The following is an 18282-nucleotide window of genomic DNA, read 5'->3' as shown; positions in this document are numbered from 1 at the left end:
CCAGGATACTCCATGCGTTAAAATATTTGCTTCATGGCGCGCCTTCTGTATCTGTAGGACATACAACATAAATTGTGATCAGTATAAAATGAAATATTCTATCACTATTTCACTTAAATATATTTACAGGTACTCAGTGGAACGCTTAATCCAGTGAGAAGTGTAGAACGTTAGCATGACTTAACGTTGTGATGAATTAACGCACAAATAAACTACATGACTCACGTTTAACAGTAAGCAAGATGTAATGGTAATCTAAATACGACTTTATACGGATTATGAGGTGAACATGAACAAAAGTAAAACGCGTGTATTTGAATGTAGTAGAATTAAATCAGGCGATTCTGAGAGAATTTGATTAGGAAATGAAACACTAAAAGTAGTAGATGAGTTTTCGCCGAAGTATAGAGGATATAAAATACAGAGTGTTAATAGCTAGTAAAGCATTTTTTGAAAAACAAGATTTAGTTAACATCTGGTATCATTTTAAATGTTGGAAGTCTTTTTTTTAAGTTATTTGTGTGGTGTGTAGCCTTGTCTGGAAGTGAAACATGGACGATAAGCAGTTGAAACAAGAAGCCTTCGGAAAGTGGTGCCATAGAAGAAGATTGAAGATTAGATGAGCGCATAGCACATCAAATACTCAATGTGGACTTACTGAGTCAAATTAGGGGTGAAAAAATAAATTCATGGCACACCTTTATCGAAAGAAGAACGGATCGGTTAATAGGACGCATTCGGAAGCATTGAGAAATTATTAATTTGGTAACTGAAGTAGGTGTGGTGGTTAAAAATTGCAGAGGATACCAAGGCTGGACTAAGTTAGTTTCATTAGTTACTCTGAGATGATGAGGCTTGTGCAGCTAAGCGTGGAGAGCTGCATCAGACCAGCCTTCGGACTGAAGACCACGGGGGCAAATGGAACTTCTTAGTGTTGCTGTAATGTCCCTCAAGAAACTGCACAAAATCCGTTTTCGTAACTACCACTGAAAGTTGCAACCTGTGGAAGATGTCAAGAATATGACTGGCTCTGTAGTATTTAAATGTGGCAATGATTGGCAGCCACATACTTACCTGTCAAACGTAAATTACTCAATCCGAACACATCAACGAAAATCGGATCGTGTGCAAGCTTACCATCAGAGATCCGGCGTACATAAACGGGTTAAATTGGTTTTCGAAATTTTTGTATCCATGGATGCTGATAAGACTTTCGAATGCGGTTTGTCATTCCTGTTATTTGCACGGACCTCTAAGCGATGTACTAGCTATAACACGCACAGCGAAAATTTATTCTCTGGTAAATGTTGCTGTACTTCGTGACTGGTTGCAGTATTACGGTCTGTTCCATCACAACAGTAGTGCAGACGCGGATCCATGGTTAGATTCTGGTCTCTCTCTCTCTCCCCTCTCCCCCCTCCCCCCCCCTCTCTCTCTCACTTTATCCGTGATTTTGCCGGATCTGCTGAGTACGCACGAATCGTGTCGGATTTGTTGTTGACAGAAAGTACGATTTAGCTTGTGAATGCGCGCATTTATCTAATCAGAAAGCCCATCCATGTGGGTAAGCCCTCACTCAGTCAACTGAAAAGGAGCTTGTAATTTTTAGGCTTACTTACCATTTTTGAGACGCCTTTAGTTTTCGTGTGGTTTTATTCTCCGAAATCTGGAAATTGATGTATTTAAAAAAATATAGACGCTTCTACTAAAATGTTGCTTGGGGGAGAGGGTTTCACGTTGCACTCCCCCTCTTCGCTTGTGGGTTCATACCTGCAGTAATGCGTCATTTGGCACGCATTGGTTCTGGTGGAGAAAACATAATTGATGTAGTGACCGTAACCACTCCAAGAGAACCGTACCAAACTTTAAGTAGATCCATTCCAGAAGACCAAAAACATGTAATAGCCCACGTGTTCTCCCGTTGCGGATGTTGTTATTGCGGATGTTGTTAAAGTAACTTGAAATTTGTATGGCTGATAGGCACCATAAGATCTGAAAGAATAGTGAGAATTTGTCCCATGTGTCGGCGGCAGTCAGCAGTCTGCATTCAGCAGGGTGGTTCCCTGTGTGCTGTGTTCACTATCTGCAGGTGGTCGGAAACTGGTAGGGTTTTCCGGCCCACCAAAGTGCGTCTTTGTTTAGGAGAGAGGAAGCGGCATCCGGCAACATGCGCTTTGAGAGGCTGCTGTAGGTATCTTGGGTCCACACGGCCGCACTATCGGCTTCGTGGTAAGATACGCACGAGCAGTCTCTGTGTTCTAATGCTGCTCGTACGTATGTACCAATGTAATATATATTACTTATAACGTGCACATGTGTTTCGTAAGAGTGGTCTCTACTGTCTGCTGGATATCAGTAGAACCTAACACGCGGATAAACGTTAAAAGCTGTTCTGCATTACCAAAAGTAGTTAATTCGCAATAGTGTTGTAATGCTGAAACGGTTGCCAGGGTAACAAAAGATGGTATCATAAAACTGTAGATAGCTGAAATGAAACCTTTTCCTGGAGTGAATTTTCATCATGACGTGATGTCCATCGAGAGAAAGAGAAATGACTTCCTATAGTCATCACACCATCTTACACAATTGCGCTGTAATGAATTCCATGTCTCTACACGGATACGTTCTAGTTCCCTGCTGATTCGGTTGATATTATGCAGTCAGATTTTACTTGTAGGACTGTGTTGCGAAAGTGTTGTTTTTCACTACGCATTGGTTCTCACCGCCGAGAAACTCAGTGTAAATTGCGAATGACCCAGGATGTACAAATATTCGTTCATTTTTTGATTATAGATGAAGCAACCTGGGTAAAAGTTTCCTGTGCTATTCGACTGCATTTATTATTTAAATTATTACTCTTACATTCGACAGTAATATCAGAGAACGCTACTGTAAACGTTTCCATCGTTAAAGTCAGTTTATCTGACGCGTACAGTGTTAACTCTGGTCTTTTTCCCTCTGGTGAAAAGTTCATATCTAAAGTAAACTCTACTATATACCCAGATCACGTTTTAAGGTATGCTCCTCGATAAAAAAAACTTAATCAACTTGTTTCACACATTTATGTACATTTTGGGCAGGAAGAAAACTATAGGTTAATTTGCCGTTGATGGAGCCGTATATACTGAATATACAAAGGAGAAATTATCATGGAAATTGGTTGACCAGTTTCAGTGTGATATTTCGTTTGCGTGAATTGTCCGATGTTAACACGTCGTCGTCGTCGCCGCCGCCTTCAGCGCGAATACCAGCCTCATGTAGCTCTGCACTTTAGGCTACGTGCACTGGTGTTAACATCCCTGCATAACTATTACAAGCTGCATGTATTTCAACATGCCCACTGTATTCGGGCTTTGGTCTGCCTCTACAATTTTTACCCTTCATACTTCTCAATTACCAGATTGACAGTTCCTTGTTGTTGCAATTTTATTCTGTGCCTTCTCATAAGTTATTCGATCTACCCATCTTTTATTCAGCTTTCTCCTGTAGCACCACTTTCCAAAAGCTGGTATTCTTTTTCTTCTTTTGTGAACTACTTATCGTCCACGTTTCACTTCCATACATAGCTTTCTTCCACACAAATACCTTCAGAGAAGATTTATAATACTTAAAATGATATTAAACATTACCAATTTTCAGAAATGCTTTTCTTGCTGTTCAGTGTCTGCTTAATATATCCTTCCTACTTTAAAAAGTACATCAGTTATTTTGATACCCAAAAAACAAAACTCATCTTCTGGTTACAGTGTCCCATTTCCTAATCCAATTCCCTCCGCATCGCGTGATTTAATTCGTCTACATTCCAGGACCATTGCTTTACTTTTGTTGACGTTTATCTTATATCCAGTAACTGTTTGTTGAAAATGACGGTCTAGTTGCTCTGAAGAACTTCGAATCCGCTACCGGTTTCGGCTTTTCTGTTAAGCCATTCTTAAGTGGATCTGAAATTTCCATACATATTATAGATGTATACATGTGTATGATTGGAGCTGGTGAAAGTATTGCATACAGGGTAACAATTATTGGTCCATATGAAATAAAATCGTCGTAACTTCTGAACGGTTTGGGTCAGGACGTTGAAACTGCACGATTGGCCGCGGAGCATGATGGGAGTCAGCATGCGCATGCATGGTTTAGTTTAGCGACGAAGTCCAGTTTCATTTGGATGGGTTAGTCAATAAACAAAATTGGTGCATTTGGAGGACCGAGAATCCGCATTTCGCTATCGAGAAGTCTCTTCACCCTCAACGGGTGACTGTGTGGTGTACAGTGTCCAGTCGCGTGATAATCGGTGTGATGCTCTGTAATGACACGGTGACTACCGAACCGTACGTAAAGATTTTGGAAGATGATTTCATTTCCATTACCCAAAGTGACCCTGATTTCGAAAAGATGTGGCTCATGCAAGACGGAGCTCGATCCCATCGAAGCAGTAGAGTGTTTGATGTTCTGCAGGAACACTTTTGGGACAGCATTTTGGCTCTGGGATGCCCAGAGGCCACTGGCATGGGCCTCGATTGGCCGCCATATTCTCCGGATCTGAACACGTGCGACTCCTTTTTGAGAGGCTATAATAAAGACGAGTTGTACAGCAGTAACCCCAAAACCATTGCTGAGCTGAAAACAGCCATTCAAGAGGTCATCAACAGTATACCCAAATGATACAAGTAAAAGCCTGGTAGATTTTAAATAGTTTTTATCCAATGATGTCGTGATATTTTTTCCTCAAGAGTGTATAGTCCATTAATTTTTAACGTACTTTGGATTTATAGAGATTTATTTTTTGACGTATTCGATTTTGCGTATTGTTTAAGTAAGGGGCTAAAAATAGCTTTTTAATAAAGATGCAACATAGTTCAAGTGGACGGAGCATATCCGAGTCAAGTAGACAAAGAACTTAACTAGTTACGAAACATATCCCGGAATAACGGCTACCACATTATGATAGTTGATGAAATGTATGATTTCACAACGTCGAAAAGGGCCAGTTAACCCAAATCAAGTTGCTATATTAAAAAAAAAAAAAAAACAATTTGTATCACATCCTCTGTGGTCAAGTCTCAATCAGCCCCTGTAACCTTTTTAAAGAACACAACGAACTAATCGCATATAAATCTCAGCCTCCATTATTATATCTTTTCATAGACGAAATCAAAATAACGTAAAACTTAAACCGAAACAGTGGCCTCTGTTAAACTTTCTGCTCTGATTGTAAGGCTAGCTACATCGAACAAACAGGAAAAAGCGTTCGACGTTAAAAAGAAGGAACATGCAAAATAAATCCGCCTTCGCAGTTCACCTCATACAAGAGAATTACACTGTGCACACTATCAGAAACAACTTCTTCATTCAATGAATAAGGGATACTTTATGGAATTTTTTTAAGAAATAAAAAATTACGCCCACCTAAAAAAGTCCAAAAGAAAATACGCTTAATGACCTATGCGCACGTAAAAGTACCTGTTTCCTGGACATCTGCCGCTCCGTGATAGATAACTTTTTCAGAGCTACTTCGGAAGTTCGTAACCGTGTCAAGGTGTTTTAAATATGCTCTGTAAGAAGTCCACGACGCATCCAAGCTATGCTGACATCCAGTCTGTGATAAACAGAACTTTTCCAGCAGCCACTTCAGTTCCCTGTAAATGAACTTCTGCACACTAAAAATACATACCAGCACTTGAATTGGATGCTCCGTCCACTGCAGGTATGTTGCACCTTATTAAAAAGCTATATTAGCATCTTACTTATACAATATGCAAATTCGAATGTGCCAGAACAAAGGTCTCTATAAATCCAAAAAATAGTTACTATCTAATGAATTATAGTCTTGAGATGACAAAAAAATCACGGCAGCATTATACAAGAAATATTTTAAATATACTAGGCTTGTACTTATATCTTTTGGATATTACTTCGTCACAGTAATTTCTATAGTCTGTGCGTAAACATATGTAAGCGTCATTTTTCCATTTTCAGTCTTTACATGTATAGTTTTCATTAACTATGCGTCACCTACAACTCATCTTCAAAGTCCTTTGCCATCTCTAACAATTACAGTGTCATAGGCAAACTTAAATATTATTTCTTCTCCTTCAACTTCAGATTGTTTTCAAATTTCTTCTTAGTTTTCTTCACAGCTAGCTCAGTGAATAGACTGCATAACATTGGGGATAAGCTACAACGTTGCCTCAATCCCTTCTCAACCACAGCTGCCGTTTCTCGTCCTTAGACTACTATGATTGCAGTATGATTCCTGTTCAAGCTGTAAATAATCTTTCGCGCTCTGTGCTGTAAATAATCTTTCGCGCTCTGTGCTGTAAATAATCTTTCGCTCTCTGTGTTTTATCCATGCTACCTTAAAAATTCCAAAGACAGTTCTGCATGTAACGTTATAATTAGCTTGCTTTAAACGTGCAAATGCCATAAACGTACATTTACCTTTCTGCAGACTATCTTATTCGACAAGTCGTAAGATCAGTACTTCCCCTTGTGTTCCTGCATTTCTCCGGAGCCCAAACCTATTTTCCAAGAGATCGGCTTAAACCAAATTTTTCCACTTTGTCTACCTTGACTTATTAAACTGATGATTCGGTAATATTCCCACCTTCGCACATGCCTCCTTTGGAACTGGAATTATTTCATTTTACCTGAAGTCAGAGGGTATTCGCCAGCCTCATAAATCGAGCTTACCACGTAGAATAATTTTGTTTGGCTGGATTTATCAAGGATTTCAGTAATTCTGAGGAGGAATGTTACCTACTCCAGTAGTCTTGCTTCCACTTCGATTTTTCATTGCGGTGGCTGATTCTTCCCACATTTCATTCCTATCGCCTCATCTTCACCTATTTTTCTCTTGTTACTATAGTATCCTCTTAAAGTTCTTTTCCCTTGTATAGCCCTTGTGTTTCTTTCCGTCTTCAGCTTTCCCTCATTTGCCTAGTGCTAGCTTGCCTTTTGATTTCTTGATATTCATAAAGGTGGTTCTCCTTTCTTCAAAGGTATCTTTAATCTTCCTGTAGTTGGTATATGTATTCTCCTAGTTATACATGCTTCTACAGCCTTGCATTTGTCCTCTATCTGTTCCAGTCTAGTCATTTTGCACTTTCTGTTAGTCTCATTTCTTAGATGTCTGTCTTCCCTTTTGCCTGCTTCTCTTGCTGCCTTTTTCATATGTTTTCATTTCGTCAGTTAAATTGAATGTCTTTTGGGTCTTTTCCTATTTAATCTCTCAGAGCTACACATTCGTTTTCTGTTGTATTATTTTCCATCGTTTCAGTCCAATGTTGCCATGTATTCCCTCCGTAACTCCGAACAACGTCTGGTTTTCTTCAGTTTACCCAGCTCCCATCCCCTCAATAGATTGTTTTGCAATCATTCTTCTTTAATACGCAGTTAAATTTGTTAACACATGTGATTCGAATATTATTGAAAAACATGTGGTGATAGACATAATGTACACCGCAACTGGATTCATTGTAACGAAATGAATTCAGACAACCCAATACTTACGTCATTCCGTCCTGTATGTTGCTAGTTCCACAATCATTTACACTGAAGTGCCAAAGAAACTGATATACACTATGTGATCGAAAGTACCAGGACATCTGCTGAAAATGGCGCCCTCCATTGGTAAGGCTGGAATTCAGTAAGGTGTTGGCCCACTCTTGGCCTTGATGACACATTCCACTATCGCAGGCGTACGTTCACTCAGGTGCTGGAAGGTTTCTGGGGGAATGGCACCCCATTCTTCAGGGAGTGCTGCTCTGAGGAGCGGTATCAATGTCGGTCGGTGAGGCCGGGCACGAAGTCAGCATTCCTAAACATGCCAAAGATGCTCTGTAGGATTCAGGACTGGACTCTGTGCAGGCCAGTCCATTACAGGGATGTTATTGTCTTGTAACCACTCGGCTATGGACGTGCATTATGAACAGGTGCTCGATCGTGTTGAAAGATGCAATCGCGATCCCCGAATTGCCCTTCAACAGTGGGAAGCAAGAAGGTGCTTAAAACATCAATGTAGGCCTGTGCTGTGACAGTGCCCCGCAAAACAACAAGGGGTGCAAGCCCCCTCCATGCAAAACACAACCACACCATAACACCACCGCCTCCGAATTTTACTGTTGTCACTACACACGCTGACAGATGACATTCACCGGGCATTCGCCATACCCACATCTTGCCATCGGATAGCCATATTGTTTACCGTGATTAGTCCACACAATGTTTTTCCACGGTTCAATCGCCCAATGTTTACGCTCCTTATATCAGGCGAGGCGTCGTTTGGCATTTACCAACGTGATGGGTGGCTTATGAGCAGCAGCTCGACCATGAATCCAAGCTTTCTCACCTAACTTTACCTCCTTTACGATGTATGACCACGAACGTAAAAAATTTACAGCAGGTGTGCCGTAAAAGACTACTAACACCATTAATTGGGGTGGTGTATTAAGAGTCGATCGCATAGTTTTTCGCTGGCGTTCCGTTGACACTCTGTAGGAGAATACCATCCTTGCGGGCAGACTTGTGGCGTCTGCGGAAGCTAAAAGTGGGTACGCTCGCATGCGCGAGTGCCGCGTTTTTCGCGACGATGGCAGCGCCGCGGCGGCGGGACGCCGTACTGCGCGGCGCGGCAGACGTTAGATGGGCGAGGGGCCTTCAGTGTGGGCGCAGCGCCAGAGCGGTGCGGACCGTGATCATGGTGAGGTGATAGGTGCGGCATGGAGACAGCGGCGATGCTCAGGTCGCTGTTAGGATCCCCCCATCACTCGCCTTCCGCCGGCAGCGAGGGCGGCTCTGGGTCCGGCGTGGCGGCTGCGCAGGTCGTGGAGCTGCCCGCTGCCGCGGGGGCCAGGCTTTCGTTGCTCGACTCCTGCCACCGCAAGATCCGTCTGCTGGGCGGCGGGCCGGTCGCCTTCCTCGGAGGACTCGTCGCGTGAGTACCGTTGCGACATGTGTCTCATCGTCTTACGCCGAGCTTCGAGGATATATGACACTTGACATTCACCTCGTCCCTTTGGTACTGTCTTGTCTTTTGCAAACAGGAAGAGAAAAAGATTAAACGTTGGAAACATCCTGCATACATTTGCCAATTTCCTATATTTCGTGAGTGTGAAAGGGTTTTGCGATTGTCTTATAATGCAGACAACCAAAAAAAAAAAAAAAACAAGAGTGCCATAGCTGTAGTAATTTGTGTTGGTGTTGTAAAAGGTGTTTACATCTATTTTTATGAACTATATTCTCTGGAAAAGCTAAATTCACTGCATCACGTAATGGCAAAGGAGGACTTAAGTGATACAAAGAGATGCCAGTTGAAATTCATTCCTTTCCTGTATTCGTTCAATCGTATGTAGTTGTGATTAAAGAAAGCAATGTCCTAATTCTCTCTCTCTCTCTCTCTCTCTCTCTCTCTCTCTCTCTCTCTCTGTGTGTGTGTGTGTGTGTGTGTGTGTGTGTGTGTGTGTGTGTGTGTGTGTGTGTACCAAATGATCTGAATATTAAACTGTCAGTAAATGTAAGGAGAAATGAAATATTTCTTTGTTTTTAATTCAGCCACGAGCTATTAATTTGCTCTTTTGGTTAACAAACATTGGAGTATGTAGCTAATACCCACCGCCGTTGTAACCACATTGAGGAAGCGTGCAACCGTGTGAAAATTGATAGCGGTATTATGTTTTAAGTAATTGATAAAAGAAACAACGTAGGTTGTTCTTTTTTTAGTTCATCTCATCCATGCTGTGTAGTTATTAATTTTGGTGAAAAATACAAAGGTAGGCAAACAACAACCGACTGCTATTAAACGAATATGTTCTCAGAGTAGATTGATGGCACAGAGTTTGGTTTCCTCAGCTCTGAAGCAGTTCAAACAACGCGCAGCGTGGAAGCCGCTCCTGTGGATCTGACGAACTGTGTGTGATGTGTACGGCGAGCTGGAAGCTGTTCCCCACACATCTTTCGGCAAGACGAAGGGGGGGAGACACTTTGGAGAGGCGGCCCTCGAGTCCAGTGCTTGACCCGAATCGATTGCCACTTTGTATGAGGCGCTCCGTGTGGCACCGCGGGTCACGCCACACGTCGCGGGATTCATACGCAGCTGCCTCCTCAGCTGAGATAACGCCTGGCGCAATCTGCGGGAAAGTGAGCTCTGCCGCTTCGGGACTGGACCGCGCCGAGCCGACTGTAGCCGAGCCGCCCCGAGCCCTCTTTTTGTTTATTGTCGGCCAATGAGGTCGCACTGGGAGCTCTGACGTCACGCCGACGAGCGAGTCGAGGCGAACGTTGGCCGCGAGCGCGCGCGCCAGCCAGCCTGGTTTCTTCGTTTTCCTTTGCTTCCTGGTGGTGAGTGACTCACTGCGCGCGGAGACCCGCACAGCTGACCGCGCTCCGCTGTTGCCAACTCTGGGAAACGTTTCGCTAATCGTCCGGTTCGTCTTGCCGGCCCTGCGGCGCGGCAGTCTCGTCCTTACGCAAGATGTGCGACCTGCTTGTTTTCTCTTTTAACCTTCTGCGTCGTACGTGCGCGTCAGCCTTTTAGCTTAGGAACGAAAATACGAGTCGTCTTGCCCATAGAGAGGAGAGTGCGTTGCAGAGGTGTTAGTTGCTTCCTTAGCCCAATGCTAATAGCTACATCACTGCGAAAACTTGTGCAAGTAGTTTATGGCAGGAATGAGTGTGATCGGATAAACCAGAGGTTTATGTGACTACCCACAGCTGCGTAGACCCGGGCGGTTTGTATTCGTATCCTCCCCCTCCCCAGTATGTTATAGCCTGCCTGAAGTGTCTTGTCAGCTTCCCATGAAAGGATAGGTGGTGCAAACTTGGATGTACGTAATTTTTACCATATTCCCGCAGCAAGAGATCGACGGCAGTACTGTTTTATGTAAATAGGCCACGTTAATTCATGACATCTGTGGTCCGAAATAAAATCAGGAGGTTCAAGATGTCAGAGGTTTCCTGGTGTGCTTTTAAGCCGTTGTACACGTCTAAAGGAAAATAGTTCGCATGATTTACGAGAAAGTGTATATTGTTAGATGAAACACTATGTTAAGATATTGATTCGTGAATCTGGCCGGACATAGGGAAATGCAGTTTCTAAGTTAAATTGTTGTGCAAAATTCCATCAGACCATAAAGTAGCGGTACCATGACCAAATGTCTTTCGTTAACTGTCATATGAACGTCACGGAAGTTGACATTGGGCATGTATCTTGCCACTGCTGCACTTTCTCTTTGTTTCGGCGCAAACGGCAGATGATTGCTCACTTAATTACATACAGCACAATCAATTTTTCACTTTGCATGTCTTCGTTTCCGCTAACACATTGTCCAGTTTGGTCCTTAAAAGTGTGTTAGTGTTAAGAATAGTAGTGATGTGGAAGAGAGAGCATGCGAGGTGAGTTTAGTGACTTTGACTCATTCGATGTTTGTAGAAGGCGCAATAGAGGGAAGTCATCTCTTTGTCACCTTCGGAGAGTGCCATTTAGTTTTTTCATTGTATACTCTCTTCCTGTAATAGCATTTTGTCAAAATGTGTAATCCTGTTTCCTTCAGTGCGAATCGCAAACTACCAATTCATCGTTTGGTTATGCAGAGTAGGCTTTGACAGCCAGTGTTTACATCCATTGTGTGAGTGATCCAGAGGTTTCTTTCCCCTAACGATTCCTGTTATATCCACTGATGATGTCTTCAGTATTACGATGCGTAACGTTATGCACAGAAGCAGGTCTTAGGCCCTTGTGCAATGCACGTATAATTAAAGTCAACAAGGACATAGTTAGGTTTGTGTCACACTATACTCAGTTATCATCACTATGATTTCCACTTCTCCGTATACATTTTTTTCGTTTTTGTCTGAAATGACCAGTGCGTTTACTCGAATTTAGAATTTGTTTTTTGTCATAATTGGCGACACATTCTCCAATGTTAGCGGCGTTGTGTTTTGTATCGCTATCATTACTTCATGCCCTGTCAGTCAGGAAAAATGGCCCGAACCGGTTGCTTGGAACAGGGTCTTGAGATACATATTTTTTAAGCTGTACATCATTGAGCACAGCATGTTAAACGGGAGGGCTGTATCGGTTGTGAAATAGTAATGTGTAAAAAATCTTTTTTATTACAAAATAATTCTAATTGGATAGTAAATTGGTATAAACTTAAGCTTACCCATCGGCTCAAGAATCTGTCACCTTATTGCTTCCTGAAACCTGCTGCTTGCTTCAGATTCGTTGATTCAACTGTCCTCAGCCTTAAATCTTCATGGCTTTCATAAAATCATGATAATGATATTCACTCGCTTTCATCTTTCTCTTATTCAACAGACACTTTTTCAGTTGCTCCTGATATTTGTACAGTAAATCAAAGAACTCATCGTTACTGCGCTTTACGTCAAGAACAGAAAAGTTTTTTTCTACCACGGCCATAGAACTGGAAGACTCATTAGAAACTATGACATCCGGTCGTGAAAGGCTTAATTGTGTGATCATGAGCGCACAGTACTGTTTACTATACATCACTGAATGTTCTTGGAAAAAAAAAAAAATATTAAGACACAAAGGTATTACAGGCATTGGCTGCAAGTAAGCATTTATTAAAATGAATGGAGAAAGGTGAAAATTCGTGCCGAACCAGGATTGGAACTCGGGTCTCCTGCTTATGAGGCACTGACCACTAAGCCAACCAGATGCAGTGGTCATTGCAACCACATGGACTACCCTAGCACACTTCCCGACAGACCCAAATTCTGAACTTATCCACACACTGCTAATGTAGTGTCCCTTTCGCATTATTTTCATTACTCGCGGCATTTCGCCGATTCCTGTAAGAGTTCGATCGTTTTTCCGTACAGGTTAAAATTTACAATCTAATGTACTTCTTGGAACCGAATATTTCCCCCTCACTTCCCTGGTTGTCATACCAGGAAGCTTGAGTTGTTCTGCAACAGTTTCTTTCATGTAATATTCATTCCATTTATGACCTTACATCTTTACCTGTTAAAGAACAAATCTTAAAAATTAGTTATACTGTTTATTTTGTCCCGGTAGTCTTCTTGCTCCGCCATAGTTTGCATAGCAGTGGCGCGACAGGTGCTTCCACTTACCCCTTTCTACTGTAAGTGTCTGTATAATTGGCAGTGAGAAAATTGAGACCGCCTCAAGTGATCTGCTTAGACATTCGTAGCCGCTCATAGAGTCCGTGAGTTACGGATGAAAGGTGTATCGTCCCGAGTGGTTGGTTGATCCAGGCTGTTTCCTCCAGCCGGAACTGATATTTGTAGCCATGCTGGAACGCGCCTGTCCTCTTAACTGACGATGCCGTCGGAGCCACCGGCCGGCACATTAGCCGATCGCTAGCTCTAATTAAATGTCTCTATCCCCCTCTCTCGTACGTCAATTCACGGAGGAAACTGGTGCAAATCTCAGGCACAAGAAGCAGGACAGAGGATCGAAAAATTGCCTCACCCAACGGGACAGGTAAACGATAATACAGTATTTATAGCTTTGTACTCGGTAACTGTCAGGGTAAATTATTATTATTTGCCTTGCAACCGTATAACCGGTCACTTCATCAAGTAATCACGCATTGAGGGATATTCGAGCTAATTATTCTTCTAAAGCAAGCACATATTGTTTATTATACTGTTTCTAGAGGTAACTGACGTTTCACGAGTATTGTTGGAAGCAAAATTGTATATAACACGTTCTGAGATTCAGTGGCTTCCAGTTTACTAATATTTGGAACTAACTAAACGGGAACAGTGAACGTAATAGGTCTGTAGTTGCTATGTCTTTTTTTTTTTTAGAAATGCTACCACCCATCCTCAGTGAAATTTGCTGCTTGTGTTCCGCGATGTTGTGTTGCTAATCCGATCCGTGTACAACGAAAGCCCTTGGCAGTGTAAGATATAGATGAAATTTGCTGTGGTAATCAGCTGATTAACGGCGTCACCTTGAAGCACCGTTTCGACAAGTTGCCTAGTCATTGTCTTTATGCTCGAAGAAGGGCATTAAACTTCTCGAAATATTACTTCAGTTCGACGCTGTCAATAGGGTGATAACACAAGATGTCACCAGTTAAGTCCGCCCAGTCCTTAGGAATGGTTCTTGCCATTGCGCGTTAATGGATATCATTTATTACCGGGGACACCTCGTACAAAACTTCCAGTTTTAACAGTAGATTCCTGAATCAGAATCGGAAGGATGTTGTTTGTCCTCAGTAATTAACTCACGCAAATTCCATTTTATTTCCTTTGAAAATGACGTTTCTTGTCCTAGGAGCTGTCGCACGATAGCATTCTGATTCATTCTGCGTAAAGTCGTAGACGATGGACTTTTGGACATGCAGTGCCGAACTCAAGACGGCAGTGTTATTCCTCATCGACTGATTTATTGCCGTGTTGCACCCAGCCTAATTCCAATGCATTTTGTATGCTGTAGCTACGGATTAGTGTCAATTTGTTAAGCGAATCCAAAGGTACAGTTAATTAGGCGAATTGAAAGGTCCGGTATTAGATTCTCAGTAGAAATTTTCACACTAACTGCTTCTTTCACCTCTGGCAGTGATTTTTGTAGGAAAATATTGCAGCTTTGCATTGTTGTTTGGAGTCAACGTTAAATAGAGATAGAATAGCAATTGTCGGGTGACAGGGTTTCCTGCCAGGGAAGATAACATTTCCATTATTATTATTTGTCGTTAGAAACACAGTAGGGAAAAATTGTAGACACACGAAGAGTTGAAGACAGTAAGTAGTCCATATGGATATAGGTTGCATTACAGGCCCTCAGTGTGGAAAACACAATCTCTTACTTTTTTATATATATTTTTTTTGTTAAATTTGAGCGTGGAAGAGAGATTGAAAGAGTTTATGATGAGATAAAAAGAACTATTCAGATAGTTAAGGGATACGAAAGTTTGGGATGAGGACTGGAATTTGATAGTAGGAAAATAAAAACAAAAATAGTAGAATAATGTGGACTGGGGGAAAGGAGAAAGAGGGAACCGCCTGGTACAATTCTGCACAGAGCATAATTTAATCATTGCTAACACTTGTTTAAGAATCTTGTAAGAAGTTGTGTATGTGGGCTAGACCTGGAGACACTCGAAAGTTTTAGATTTATTATGTACTGGTAGTACAGAGATTCCGGAAACAGAATTTATAAACTGTACGGTATTTCCAAGTGCAGAGGTGGATTCTGGTCACAATTTATTGGTTACGAACTGTATATTTAAACTGAAGAAATCCCAAAAAGGTAGGAAATTTAAAAATGGGACCAGGAGAAGTTGGAAGAACCACAGGTTGCATTAAGCAACGATTGAGTAAAGAGGGGGGAGGAGAAGAAATACTATAGACGGCTGGTGGGTAGCTTTGAGACGTGAAATAATGAAGGCAGCAGATGACCAAATGGATAAAAGAAACAGTGTAGTAGAAATCTGTGGATATCACATGAGCTATTGAATTTAAGAAGAAAATACAAAAAAATCAAGCACGCAATAGAGAATATATACTTCTAATAATGGGATTTACAAAAATTGCTTAATGACTTAGCAGGATTGGTTAGAGGACAAAGCTATGGAAGCATGTAAAATCAGGAGAAAGATAGATACTGCCTATAGTAAGATTAAACTGTTACGAGAAAAGAGTAGCTGCTGTATGCACATTAAGAGCTCAATTGGAACACCAATACCAGGCAAATGAGGGATAGCTGAAGGGAGGAGGAACATGAAGGCAATATTATAGAAACGAAAGAGGAAGTAGATAAAAATGAGATGGGAGCTGTGATGCTGTGAGAAGAATTGGACAGAGCGTTGTAAGACGTAAGGCGAACAAAGACCCTTGAGCGGACGACATTCCCTCGGAGCTACTGAGACTGAGAGAGCCATCCATGACAAAACTATTCCACCTGGTGTCCAAGACCCATGAGGCAGGCGAAATACCCTCAGACGTCAAGAAGAAAGCAGTCCCAGATAGGTGGGGGAATTACCGAACTATCAATGTAATAGGTCACGGGTGCAAAATACTAACACGAATTCTTTACAGAAGAATGGAAAACTGATAGAAACTGACCTCGGCCAATATCAGTTTCGATTCCGGAGAAATGTAGGAACAGGCGAAACAATACTGACTCTGCCGCGCGGGATTAGCCGAGCGGTCTAGGGCGCTGCGGACATGAACTGTGCGGCTGGTTCCGGCGGAGGTTCGAGTACTCCCTCGGACATGGGCGTGTGTGTTTGTCCTTAGGATAATTTAGGTTAAGTAGTGTGTAAGCTTAGGGACTGATGACCTTAGCAGTTAAATCCCATAAGAATTCACACACATTTGAACATTTGTTGAACAATACCGACCCTACGACTAGTCATAGAACATACGTTAAGGAAAGGCAAACCTATGTTTGTAACATTTGTAGAGGTAGAGAGCGTTCGACAATGTTGGCTGGAATACTCTCGTTCAAATACTAAAGGTGACAGGCGTAAAATATAGGGAGTGAAAGGCCATTTACAACTTGTACAGAAACCAGACGGCAGTTATACGAGACGAGGGGCCTAAAAGGAAACCAGTGGTTGAGAAGGGTTGTAGCCTGTCCCCGATGTTATTCAATCTGCACATTGAACAAGCAGGAAAGGAACCCAAAGAAAAAATTTGGAGTAGGAATTAAAGTCCAGTGAGAAGAAAGAAAAACATCGATGGTTGCAGAGGACATTGTAATTCTGCCAAGAGATAGCAAAGGACTTGGAAGAACAGTTGAACGGAATGGACACTGCCTTGAACGAAGGATATAAGATGGGCATGAACAAAAACAAAATGAGAACAATGGACAGTAGTCTAATTAAATCAAGTGATGATGAGGGAAGTAGGATAGTTTTGTTATTTGGGCAGCAGGAAAAGTAAATATTAATTAAATTGTTAGAAAGCCTCTTGAGTATAGCATTGTACGGAAGAGAAACGCGAGCAATTAGCATTTCAATTAAGAAGAGAACAGAAGCTTTTGAAATGTGGTGCTACAGTATAATTCTGAATACTAAGATGGGTAGATCGCATAACACTTACGGAGATGCTGAATAGAATTGGGGAGAAAAGGAATTTGTTGCACAATTTGACTAAAATAAGGGATCGGTTGATAGGATACACTCTCATAAATCAGGGCATCATTAATTTAATATTGGAAGGAAGAGCAGGGGAAAATTGTAGACACACGAAGAGTTGAAGACAGTAAGTAGTTCAAATGGATATAGGTTGCAGTAGTTACGAGGAGATGAAGGGGATTTCACAGGGTAGAGTAACATGGAGAGCTGCATCAAACCAGTCTGTAGACGACGACGACGACCACCACCACCACCACCACAACAACAACAACAACAACAACCACTACCACTTACGTGATATTTCACCGTGCTTTTAAGATAAGTGCTTTAAGTTTCGCCAGAGATGATTCGTGCTTTCTTAAAAAATCTTATTCTATAGCAAATTCATCGTAATAATGTGCAGAGACTTTACAAGAATGTCTTTATCGCATTAGTGTTGCCTTTTTGTATGCAAGTGATGTGCGCGAGCTAAATTTTTTTTTTCTGTGATTCTTGTTCTCCTTCCAATCCCTTTGAAATTGCGGTATCAAGGGCGATGCAGTTGCTGTCTACGCTAGCCTAGCTGTTTAGAGGAGCAACAGTGAGCACTCAAGTGACACACACACACACACACACACACACACTCTCTCTCTCTCTCTCTCTCTCTCTCTCTCTCTCTCTCTCTCTCTCTCTCTCTCGCCCTGCCACCGAGGTTTCTTGACCCCTGCTTTGACTTCATTACACGGCGTAGATGAGAGAGAGCTTCGAAAATTGTAATCCTCCGTAATTAGTCCATAGTTCTGCGACTACTAAAGATTTTCACTGCGTTTATGTGATGAAACTACCTCGTGGAAACGTAGAGGACGTGTTAGTTGGGAAAATGTGATGAGGGCCCTGCAAGAAAGAAACATCATTTTGCGTTATTCACGTAGCAGACTAAACAGTACAACGTTGAACGAACTGTGGGTTCACGTAGAGTGTCTGTGCTAGAACAGCTAGGCTGGAGTTAATCACGAATACCGACAAGGAGATAAGGGAAATGAAAACCGTCACGAGAACTGCCGAAGTAAAGAAAGTTCTATAAGAATGACGGGAGTGCGCTTTATCAGTAAATGATTCGTCTGTTTTCTTGTTTAGCACTGAAGTTGTTATAAGAAAACTGTAGAACGAATTTGAATGAGAACACCTCACTTCTACTGTGTTTTATGGTATCAGTGATAACAAGTGGTAA

The 18282-nt window shown here is 41.9% G+C and overlaps 1 protein-coding gene across 3 annotated transcripts in view; it reads left to right on the top strand.

Annotated features, from left to right (window-relative positions):
- The window catches only part of LOC126356192 (MOB kinase activator-like 2), a 349077-nt gene that overhangs the window by 180762 nt on the left and 150033 nt on the right, over positions 1–18282 (top strand). The window contains exon 1 of one of the 3 annotated variants that reach the window (XM_050006974.1): positions 7654–8932. The exons of the other annotated variants lie outside the window; for them this stretch is intronic. Within the exon in view, the coding sequence (XP_049862931.1) occupies positions 8718–8932 (215 nt within the window). The 5' untranslated portion in view covers positions 7654–8717. Of the gene's footprint in view, positions 1–7653; positions 8933–18282 lie in introns of those variants that run through there. 3 annotated transcript variants of the gene reach the window in all.

The sequence above is a fragment of the Schistocerca gregaria genome, chromosome 3 (assembly GCF_023897955.1).
Source record: "Schistocerca gregaria isolate iqSchGreg1 chromosome 3, iqSchGreg1.2, whole genome shotgun sequence".
In the NCBI taxonomy this organism is placed as follows: Eukaryota; Metazoa; Arthropoda; class Insecta; order Orthoptera; family Acrididae; genus Schistocerca; species Schistocerca gregaria.
The sequence above is the reverse complement of the archived record's forward strand: the minus strand, read 5'-3'. Positions and strand labels throughout refer to the sequence as shown.